This window comes from Neoarius graeffei, chromosome 2, assembly GCF_027579695.1.
Source record: "Neoarius graeffei isolate fNeoGra1 chromosome 2, fNeoGra1.pri, whole genome shotgun sequence".
Classification (NCBI taxonomy): Eukaryota; Metazoa; Chordata; class Actinopteri; order Siluriformes; family Ariidae; genus Neoarius; species Neoarius graeffei.
The window spans coordinates 31404914-31417154 of record NC_083570.1 but is presented as its reverse complement, the minus strand read 5'-3'; the positions used below and the strand labels follow the sequence as shown (position 1 = coordinate 31417154).

General features: G+C 46.8%; 1 protein-coding gene across 2 annotated transcripts in view; it reads left to right on the top strand.

The window, feature by feature from the left end:
* slc22a16 (solute carrier family 22 member 16) overlaps positions 1-12241 on the top strand; it is a 115349-nt gene that overhangs the window by 66749 nt on the left and 36359 nt on the right. The window contains exons 8-9 of one of the 2 annotated variants that reach the window (XR_009654056.1): positions 465-564; positions 867-1090. Coding sequence is in view for 1 of the 2 variants with exons in the window: in XM_060914080.1 (XP_060770063.1) it covers positions 465-564; positions 867-1040 (274 nt within the window). In the remaining variant the exon portion in view is untranslated. Of the gene's footprint in view, positions 1-464; positions 565-866; positions 1830-12241 lie in introns of those variants that run through there. The other variant, XM_060914080.1, reaches the window with a different exon arrangement.

Sequence of the window (12241 nt, the reverse complement as noted above, 5' to 3'; positions counted from 1 at the left end):
TGGACATAAGTAACCTGAGAATTCAAGCTAGTAATTTTTGGACTTGACTCTACAGCTATGGATTCTAGTTGTGACTCAGACTCTATGGCTTGGAACTCATGGAATTTACCCTGTACACTGGCAATTTGAGGTTTTTACAGAAATAGTTTGCTGAGAGTGGAGTGATAGATTTTGACTGACCTGCACAGTCCTGATCTCATTCCCACTGAACACCTTTGTATGAATTGCTAGCAAACTCTTAATTATTATCCTAGCATTAGCTTCTGTAAAAAATAAATAAATAAATAAATAAATAAATGAACAAATAAGTAAAACTCTATTGATTTCTTTGTTTTTGTAAGCCCACTTACCCAACTGGGTATCCAGAAACTCTTGGACATGTAGTGGATATGCATTTTGCATGGCATATAGAGTAACGTGCTATATTATGTATGAAACATAAAGGAATATTGGTGTATCTGCAGGTCACTTGCGGTGGGAAGTGGTAGTATGTCATGTCGGCTTGGAAGTGTGGTGGCTCCATTCTGTGTCTACCTTGCAGACATCTGGATCTACCTGCCTCAGGTAGACATAAGGTTGACTTGACACGAATGACAGAAAATATTAACTATATTTTACATAAAATAAAAAGATAGCAATTATTCTTTCTCTGCAACATCATAAAATGTGATCATTTATCCCAATAATGAAATAGGATTGGTACTGAATATAACTATGATCGCTCTCTCTAGTTTAAGTGGCAGTCCTGTACATGAGAGATTGTCTGTTTTAATAAAGAATAACAATCGATCAGAACATATATATTGGGATTTGTGTTTTGAAAAAATGTTTTAACATCACATTTGTTTCTCTCATCTGTTATCTAGGTCATTGTGGGTGTCCTGTCTTGCATTATTGGAGTGTTGACCTTGTTCCTGCCAGAGACACTGGGGGAGCCACTCACCTCCACCTTGGAGGAGGCAGAAGCTCTGGGCATGAAGTCAAGCAAGAAAACAAGAGACAGTGAGATACAAATGAACCTATTTGACAACAATGCCTGAGTCAAACGAGACTGAAGTAATCAGGAATTCTCTTCAGCTTCCTACTGCTGGTTAGACATTCATCACAACACCATATAAGAATTTTTATGGGGGATTTTTTTAGCAATAGATTTGTTCAGGAAGACTACTCTAATTGAGGAATAAATACAAAACACATGAACAGCATCAAATGTGATTTAAAAAAAAAAAGCAAAGATGACTGTGAAGGACTTTTGTTTTGTGCTGCACAATGCACAATAAATGTTTTTGTTTAACTCTTTCACCACTGCGTAACTTTATATACAGACTGCTATATAGACTATATCACTTTATATAAGAAATACCTCCCCCTTGGAAGAGGCAGAGGCTCCGGGCATGAATGTTTAATCTGGCCTAAACATTGCTAAAAAACAACCATAAGAACAAATCTGTGTACATTAGACATTGTTTCATCGATTTCTTCTCACTTGAGCTTTTACACAGGTGTGTGTTAACTCAGATAATACTATGTGAATAAAACAAATTTTATTGTACCTTTTGTGATAAATTCAATATAAACCAGTACACAAATTTTAAAAGAAAATATAGTGAACATATGGTAGTCACATATTTGGTACCATTAGAAACTAGAGGAATTCTGCTTATGTAACTTATATTCTGTTTGTGTGAGAATATGAAACACTTATAAAGTGAACACTGGTGAATATAACAGATAAATTACAGGTACATTCCTTATCTTTAAAATAACATAATCTGGCCTAAACATTGCTGAAACCAACCATAAGAACAATTAGACATTTCTAATCTATTTCTTCTCACTTGCTACATACAGGTGTATGCACGAATGAGCTTTTACACAAGTGTGTATTAAATCAAATAATACTATGTGAATAAAACAAATTTTATTCTAGCTTGAAATTTTATCAATTGCTATTATAACATATTATCATACAATATATAACCATAATTAATATTCATAAGGAAATTTGTGTTTTATCAACTAATATGTACTGAAAGAAAGATGTGTAACCAAATTAACATAAAATAACATTGTGCTAATCTAAATTACATTGTAGGAAATCCTGGGCATGCTGACTTCTCGACCAACCGGCACAGGGGTTTCCTTACTACACTGAGACCGGAATAGTGGTTTGCCATGATAATGGTGACCAATACACATGACTGCTTTTGCGGACTGTCGTGTTGAAAGATTCCATATTTTCCAGATTGATATAGCGGTTTGCAGTGGTGAAAGGGTTAAAGTACTTAGCTTGGCATAACTGGTCTGTCATGATGAATCTGATTATATATAATACATTTTTTTAAAGGGGTACGTGTTTGTTTTCATTCTTCTTTGTCATCATTTTATTCTTCTCTACTAAATGAAGCAGGTGGCCAAAATTGTAGGGCATGGAAACAGTTTGGTAGATTTGATAAAAAGGTTCAGCACTCTATTGCACTGGGTTGAGACCAAATTTGAAAGATGGAAAGACAACTGTAGTCTGAGGAGGCATGTGAAAAATTGGTTTAACTTGGATATAAAGTTTGCAAAGAATGTGTTAAGATATGGTCTGTTTAAAAAGATTTTTAAGTTTTCAACACTTCAAGTTGAACAATGTCAAGTCAAGTTTATTTGTTTAGCGCTTTTAACAATTAACATTGTCGCAAAGCAGCTTTACAGAATTTGAACGACTTTGTGGCAGTTCAATATGAGTGAGTGGAGCACAGAGGACGGCAGGACAGAGATCAGATGTATACAGGGGCTTTATTGCCACACTTTTCAGTCTAACAATTTTTACACCCAACAAATAGAGACACAAACACACACTAGCGTCTCGTCCAGGGGATGAGCTCCTCTGCTCTCGCTCTCCCTCCTTAAATAGGGCACGGTCACTGGGAAGACACAAACACAGGTTAATTGACATCAGGTGTAGTGATTCTGCCACTTACCTTCCCTGACTCCGCCCTCCTGTCACAGACCGGCACTTGACCACGCCCCCGCTGCCACATACCCCCACCGCCCGACTCAGGCCGGGCGGCCGTCCGGCCCGCAGCTGACAACCCCCCCCCCCCCCCCCCCCTTGCCGGGAGAGGAAGTCCGCCACGACCATCTGCGCCCCCGGCCTGTGGACCACCTTAAAGTTGAAGGGTTGGAGTGCCAGATACCAACGGGTGATCCGCGCATTGGCATCTTTCATGCGGTGGAGCCACTGGAGGGGCGCGTGGTCCGAACAGAGGGTGAACAGGCGCCCCAGCAGGTAGTAACGGAGGGCGAGGACCGCCCACTTGATCGCCAGACACTCCTTTTCAATGGTGCTGTAGCGCCCCTCACGCACTGACAGCTTCCTACTGATGTAGAGGATGGGGCGGTCCTCCCCCTCCACCTCCTGGGACAAAACTGCCCCCAGCCCTCTGTCCGACGCATCGGTCTGCAACACAAAGGGGCGAGAAAAGTCAGGGGAGTGTAGAAGTGGCCCCCCACACAGTGCAGCCTTTACCTCTGAAAAAACCCGCTGGCATTGCTCCGTCCACTGGACCGGATCTGGGGCCCCCTTTTTAGTGAGATCAGTCAGCAGGCTGGTGACGTCCGAATAATTAGGTATAAACCTACGGTAATAGCCAGCCAGCCCCAGGAACTGTCTCACCCCCTTTTTGGTCTTGGGCCTCGGGCAGGCCGCAATCGCTGCCGTCTTATTAATTTGGGGACGGACCTTCCCGTTGCCCAAGTGGAAGCCCAGATACCGTATTTCCACCCGCCCAATCGCACACTTCTTTGGGTTGGCTGTGAGCCCCGCTCGCCTCAGCGACCTAAGGACGGCCCTCAGATGTTCAAGGTGCCTCGGCCAGTCATTACTATAGATGATGATATCATCTAGATACGCGACCACATACGTGGCGTGGGGGCGGAGGACTCTATCCATCAGCCGCTGAAACGTAGCGGGTGCCCCAAACAGCCCAAACGGAAGGGTGACGAATTGGTGTAAACCAAACGGTGTGGAAAAGGCCGTTTTTTCTCGGGATAGGGGAGTCAAGGGGATCTGCCAATATCCCTTCGTCAAATCCAGTGTCGAATAAAAGCGAGCAGTGCCGAGTCGATCGAGCAACTCATCAATACGAGGCATTGGGTACGCATTGAATTTAGACACCGCGTTGACTTTTCTGTAGTCCACACAGAACCGGACCGACCCGTTGGCCTTGGGTACCAAGACCACCGGGCTGCTCCAGTCACTGTGGGACTCCTCGACGATGCCCATTTCGAGCATGGTCTCAAGTTCTTCCCGAACCACCTTTTTTTTGTGTTCGGGTAGTCTGTAAGGGCGGCTACGCACTACTACCCCCGGGGGCGTCTCTATGTGGTGCTCTATGAGGTTAGTGCGACCGGGCAGGGGTGAGAACACATCCGAAAACTCGGTCTGCAACTGGGCGACCTCCGTGAGTTGGGTCGGGGAGAGGTGGTCTCCACAGGGGACCGAAGAGGTACGTGATGTCAATGCCCCTTTTTGAACCTCCGGCCCCAGCTCCACCTTCTCCGGAACCACCAACGCCACGGGGACCTCCTCATTCCAGAGTTTAAGCAGATTGAGGTGGTAAATCTGTAGCGCCCCACCCCTGTCCGTTCGCCTTACCTCATAGTCGACGTCCCTGACTCGCCGTGTGACCTCAAAGGGTCCTTGCCGCTTGGCGATCAATTTGGAGCTCGACGTGGGCAACAGTACGAGTAACTTATCTCCCGGTGTGAACTCTAAGGCGCGTACCCTTGTTGTACAGGCGGGCTTGCCGTTCTTGGGCCTGCCGCAAATTCTCCTGGGTTAAGTGGGTGAGCATGTGGAGTTTTGCGCGCAGGTCCATAATGTATTGAATTTCGTTCTTACTTTGTGAAGGTCCCTCCTCCCAATTTTCCCGCAGCACGTCTAGAATGCCGCGTGGCTTACGCCCATATAATAATTCGAACGGGGAGAACCCCGTGGAGGCTTGGGGAACCTCTCGCACTGAGAACAACAAGGGCTCGAGCCACTTATCCCAATTATGTGCGTCCTCACTTACGAATTTTTTAATGATATTTTTGAGGGTGCGGTTGAATCGTTCCACTAAACCGTCCATTTGTGGGTGATACACGCTGGTGCGGATCGGCTTAATCCCCAATAACCCATACAGTTCGCGCAGTGTCCGTGACATAAATGTGGTGCCTTGATCAGTCAGAATCTCTTTCGGGATTCCAACTCGGGAGATAACGCGGAAGAGCGCCTCTGCAATACTGCGTGCTGAGATATTGCGCAGAGGCACTGCTTCCGGGTATTGCATTGCATAGTCCACCAGAACTAATATAAAGCGGTACCCTCGTGCTGACCGATCTAATGGCCCGACGAGATCCATCCCAACTCTTTCAAACGGGGTCTCAATTAAAGGTAGAGGGCGCAAAGACGCTTTTGGAATGGCCGCTGGATTTACTAATTGGCATTCGCGGCACGCCGTACACCACCTACGAACGTCGCCGCGAATCCCCGGCCAATAGAATCGGGCCATTATTCGGGCTAGAGTCTTGTCCTGCCCTAGGTGTCCAGCCATGGGATTAAAGTGAGCCGCCTGGAATACCAATTCCCGGCGGCTCTTTGGAATTAAAAGTTGTGTGACTCGCTCTTTTGTCTGAGTGTCCTACGTCACTCGGTATAATCTATCCTTCATAATCACGAAGTAGGGGAAGGATGGGGTGGCGTTCGGCTGGAGCGTTTGACCATCGATTACTCTCACTTGGTCAAACGCATGTCGCAGAGTTTCGTCCCGCGATTGCTCTAATGGGAAATCCGCAAGGGATTCCCCAATAGAGAGAGGAGGAGCCGGCGGCTCCTCACTCTGACGCAGAGATGACGTGGACGGCTCTGTGACAGCTGCTCCCGCCAAAGCGACACCGGGACCTCCCCCTGTCAAATGGCAGGACCCACTCTTTACTAAGCGTGTCATTAAATCCCGAAATCCCAGCCAATCAGTCCCCAAAATTACAGAGTGGGTAAGGCGAGGATTAACCGCCACCTTCAATATAAATTTTTCCCCTCGGAAAAAAATGTGGACCGACACCAAAGGGTAGCTGTGAACGTCCCCGTGCACACACAACACCTTCACCCCCCGTGCACCCCCCAATGCCTCGTGTTGCACCAGGCTTTGGTGAATCAAGGTCTGGTTACAACCAGAATCCACCAACGCCTGATATGTATCCCCTTGGATACTCACCGGTATGCGATACGCTCCGGCCCGATCGAGGGCGGCCTCTGGCGCGTCGGGGATCCGGACCACCACGCCCACCTCCATCGCCAAGCACTGATGATGGAGGTGCCCCGGCTCCCCGCAGCGCCAGCATACCGGCCCAGGCTTTCTCTCTGCACCGGTGTTCTGGGGCTCACTCACCTGAGGTGGGGGAGAGACAGACACAGAAGGGAGAAACGGGAGGGCACCGCGGGTGCGGCGGGCCGGCTGGGGAGGTGCCGGTGCCCGCCTCCGCGGTGGGGGAATGGGGCGAGGACGGGACACAGGAGGAGGGGGAGAGAGAGAAGAGAAGATGCCGTCTGCTGTCCTGCCACCGGGACAGCCGCCAAATGGTCCTCCGCCAGCTCGACTGCCTGATCCAGCGACGCCGGGCGGTGGCACTGGACCCACTCCACGGTTCCTGCTGGCAAGCGAGCGATGAACTGTTCCAGCACCACCTGGTCGATGATCCCCTCGGCGTCGCGGTTGTCGGCCCTCAACCACCGCCAGCAGGCGTCCCGGAGCTGCTGGCCAAACGCGAACGGCCGGCTGACTTCCTCCAAGCGCAACGCGCAGAAGCGCTGGCGCTGCTGTTCTGGGGTGCGCCCCATGCGCTGGAGGACGGCCCGGCGGAGGTCCGCGTAGGCCAGCCGGCGGTCGGCGGGGAGCTGTAGCGCGGCCAGCTGTGCCTCTCCCGTTAGCAGGGGCAGGAGGCGCGCCGCGCGCTGCTCCATCGGCCACCCCGAGGCTTCTGCGACTTGCTCGAAGAGCGTGATGAACGCCTTGGGGTCGTCCTGCGGGCCCATCTTGGTGACAGTGAGGGGAGACGGGCCCGCGGTAGGTGCGCTGGTGGACCCCACCGACGCTCTTCTCGGTCTTCTTGCTGGGCCAGCACCAGGGCCTCGAAGCGTCGCTCTTGTTCCTTTCGGAGGGTGACGAGCGCCTGGTGCTGGCTTTGCTGGGCCGTGGCGAGGGCGTAGACCAGGTCGGCGAACGGGGAGGACTCCATGGGGCTGATCAGCTGGTGCTCCACGTCCTGGGTTTCGGCACCACTGTAACGGTTTGTACAGGTGGGTGGAGCACAGAGGACGGCAGGACAGAGATCAGGTTCAGAAATAGGGCTTTTATTGCCACACTTTTCAATGAACTACTTTAAACAAAATAGACACACACACACGACTGGCGTCTGGTTCGGGAATGAGATCCCTCTGCTCTCGCTCTCCCTCCTTAAGTAGGGCGCGGTCACCGGGAAGACACACACAAACAGGTTAATTGCCGTCAGGTGTAGTGATTCTGCCACTTACCTTCCCTGACTCCGCCCTCCTGTCACAGACCGGCGCTTGACCACGCCCCCGCTGCCACACATGGATACTCTATATTTCATTGAAAATAGTACAAAGACAACATCTCAAATGTTGAGAAATTGTAATGTTTTTTTGAAAAAATATATGCTCATTCTGGGCGGCACGGTGGTGTAGTGGTTAGCACTGTCGCCTCACAGCAAGAAGGTCCGGGTTCGAGCCCCATGGCCGGCGAGGGCCTTTCTGTGTGGAGTTTGCATGTTCTCCCCGTGTCCGCGTGGGTTTCCTCTGGGTGCTCCGGTTTCCCCCAAAGGCATGCAGGTTAGGTTAACTGGTGACTCTAAATTGACCATAGGTGTGAATGGTTGTCTGTGTCTATTGGCCCTTTTCCACTACCCTTTTTCAGCTCACTTCAGCTCACTTCAGCCCGACACGGCTCGCGTTTCGACTACCTCAGAACAGCACGACTCAGCTCGCTTCAGCCCTACTCAGCACCCAAAACTCGCACGGTTTTGGAGTAGGGCTGAAGCGAGCCAAACCGAGCCGAGTGGGGCTAGGGGCGTGAGGAGACACTCCCCTGTGCACTGATTGGTGAGGAGGAGTGTCCTCACATGCCCACACACGCCCCGCGAGCATGCTGGGATCTGTAAACCCGGAAGAAGAAGAATTACGAATTACGAGAATTTCTGAAGCCTTATGCACCTCGCCTCATCTATACGCTCCTGCCAGTATCTGTTGGCGTTGTCGGTGACAACAAGCCACAGCACCAAGACCAGCAACACTAACGACTCCATGTCCTCCATGTTTATTGTTTACTATCCGGGTCGTGAGACTACCGCTTAAAAGGTCACTGATGTCACTGTTTGCACCGCCTAACCACATCACGTGACGTCCACCCACTTTCGCTAACTCCACCCAATGTGTCCACCCACTTCCAGCCAGCACGGTTCAGCACGGTTGTAGTCGAAATGCAACTCCAACAGCCCCACTCAGCTCGACTCAGCCCAACTCAGCACGGCACGGCTCAGCCCAACTCAGCCGCGTTGGTAGTGGAAAAGCGGCATATGTGTCAGCCCTGTGATGACCTGGCAACTTGTCCAGGGTGTACCCCGCCTTTCGCCCGTAGTCAGCTGGGATAGGCTCCAGCTTGCCTGTGACCCTGTAGAACAGGATAAAGCGGCTAGAGATAATGAGATGAGATGAGATATGTTCATTCTGAATTTGATGTCAGCAACATGTTTCATAAAAGTTGGGACAGGGTCAACAAAAGACTGAAAAAGTTGTGTAATGCTAATTACAATTACCTGTTAATTGGCAACAGGTAAGGAACATGATTAGATATTTTTTAAAAAGCATCTCAGAGGCTGAGTCTCTCAAAAGTAAAGATGGGGAGGGGTTCTCTCCTCTTCTCTGCGGAAGACTGCGTGGGCAAACAGTACAACAATTTAAGAATAATGTTCCTCAATGTAAAATTGCAAAGAATTTGGGGATCACATCTATGGTATATATCATTAAAAGGTTCAGAGAATCTGTAGAAATCTCTGTATGCAAGAGACAAGGCTGAAAACTGACATTGGATGCCTGTGATCTTCAGGCCCTTGAGTGACATTAAAAGCAGACATGTGTCTGAAGTGGAAATCACTGTATGGGCTCAGGAACACTTCAGAAAACCATCATCTGTGAGAACAGTTCATTACTGCATCCACAAATGCAAGTTAAAACCATATATAAGCAATATCCAGAAACACCGCCACCTTCTCTGGGCCTGAGCTCTTTTACGATGGACTGGGGCAAAGTGGAAAGTTGTCCCAAGGTCTGATGAATCAAAAGTAGAAATTCTTTTTAGAACTCATGGACACCGTGTCCTCCAGGCTGAAGAGGAGAGGGACCATCCGGCTTATCAGTGTACAGTTCAAAAGCCAGCATCTGTGATGGTATGAGGGTGCATTAATGCGCATGACATGGGTAGCTTGTACATCTGGGAAGGTATCATTAATTCTGAATTATATATACACGTTTCAGAGTAAGTCTTTTTCAGGGAAGGCCTTCCTTCTTTCAGCAAGACAATGCCAAACCGCTTTCTGCACATATTGACCCTCTGGGGTCTGAGGGTATTTTCTGGCACTAATGACTTTGGCATGCTCTAATGTTGTCAATTTTAACAAATCTGAACTGTCAATTTTAACTGTTGTCAATTTTAACAAATCACAGAACTGTCAAAGCCATATGACTTTTTTGTATTCAGCACAAGTTCAGCTATAATAATATATATGTAGTTTGTATGTCATGATTGTACTTTAAAAAAATAACAGATAAATGAAGATGTTGTAAAAAGCAGTTTTAGAACGGTGTTGGAATGTGTGAAAAAACATTACCTTACTGATTGTGGCAAACCGTCTATCACTTGAGGTGATTCTGTTCAGTCTTAGGAATGTATCAAGCACAAAAACTTAAATCTGCGCCATTGATTTGGACAATTAACTGGCCATCAAAAAAAAATGTATGTCTTATTGTTTTGGGATAAAGTGTTGGCAGTGGGAGGGGTATTCAGTGAGAAGAGTAAAAAATGCCATTCATTGAGAAAAGTGAACACCCCTCCCAATGCCAACTCTTTATTCCATCAGGTCAAGTGCTCAGAACAGTTTGTCACAATGGGTAAAGTAATGTTTTTTCACATATTCCAACACAGTCCAAAAACTGCTTTTTACAGCATCTTAATTTGTTTTTTTAATTATTTTTTTTTTTAAAGTGCATACTACGTAGATATTATTGTAGCTGAACTTGTGCTGAATACAAAAAAGTCATATGACTGAGAATACTGCTTAGATTTGTTGAAACTGACATCAGAGCATGCCAAAATCATTAGAGTGCCCGAAGTCGAAGAAGAAAAGAGAGCAAACAAGTGGTGGTGCGCATTTTACTTACTCAATAAGCACGCAAAGATTATGCATTATACCACATACATATCAACCAGTATGCTCATAAGAAATAGAAATATTTATGCTTACTCGAGTTGATCTTCGAATGGATCGAGTCGAAGTTCAAAGTCAACATCATCAGTGTTGCAATTCAAATTGATTTGAATTACTGTCCTGAATCATGATTTGAATCGCTGTCCTGAAATTTAATCGCTGTTCTGAATCATCTGAAGTGCCTCAAATTTTTACCTCCAAACAGGTCACCTAAACTATGGCTGACATATTTTATCCTGTTTACAGTGGGTGTTCCCACCGTGAAAGAGAAACCAATCTAAACCAAAAGAGTGAAAGTGATTATCATGCCATTATCATGTGAATTGTGTTTTATGAATGTGTAGCCTCTGGTGTGACTGAGTAAGGTGACAAATTTTACGTTTCATCTCATCTCATCTCATTATCTCTAGCCACTTTATCCTGTTCTACAGGGTCGCAGGCAAGCTGGAGCATATCCCAGCTGACTATGGGCGAAAGGCGGGGTATACCCTGGACAAGTTGCCAGGTCATCACAGGGCTGACACATAGACACAGACAACCATTCACACTCACATTCACACCAACGGTCAATTTAGAGTATGCAAGAGACAAGGCTGAAAACTGACATTGGATGCCTGTGATCTTCATGTCTTTGGACTGTGGGGGAAACTGGAGTACCCGGATGAAACCCATGCAGACACGGGGAGAACATGCAAACTCCGCACAGAAAGGCCCTCGCCGGCCACGGGGCTCGAACCCGGACCTCCTTACTGTGAGGCGACAGCGCTAACCACTACACCACCGTGCCGCCACGTTTCATCTCATTTAGGTAATTTAAAAAATATAATATTATTTGACAGTGAGCACATAGGAAACTGTAAAGTTTCTGTCAATATGTTTATCATGCTTGTATGATTAACAACCCGCCAAGATATTAGTCTAAATTCATTCAGACCTATTAATTCTAAACCTGCCTCGCTTCGCCAGCGAAGCTCTCGACCCCAGAGGGTTAAAACTGCATGGCTCTGTAGTAAAATAGTGTGGGTGCTAAACTGGCCTGCCTGCAGTCCAGACCTGTCTCCCATTTAAAACATTTGGCGCATTATGAAGCGCAAAATACGACAAAGGAGACCCCGAACTGTTGAACAACTGAAATTGTATGTCAGGCATTTCTTTCAAAACTACAGCAATTGGTCTCCTCAGTTCCCAAACGTTTACAGAATGTGGTTAAAAGTAGAAGTGATGCAGCATGGTGGTAAACGTGCCCTTGTCCCAACTTTTTTGAAATGTGTTGCTGACATCAAATACAAAGTGAGCATATAATTTTCAAAAAAAATTTCTCAGTTTCAAAATTCAATATGTCATCTTTTACTATTTTTAATGAAATATAGGGTTTCCATGATGTTTGCAAATTATCACAATCTGTTTTTATTTACAGTTTACACAGAATCTCAAATTTTATGTCCCAGGAATTTAAGTTTTTTTAGTACTTTGTGGAAATGCAATGAAATGAGCTATTTCGTTCTACAAAATAACTTAATTTCAGTGCTTTGTACATGCTCTGGTTGGACCAAAGAGTCTGTGACTGGACGCAGGTCTATAAAGGTTTCTTCAAACACTTGCTTTGTATGTTAATCCGTTGTATTTTTTTAATGCTGGCTTTTCCAGGTTTCTTCAGTACAATGAAAGAATATAATTGTGGGAATAATTTGATTTATTTTTTATTTGTCTT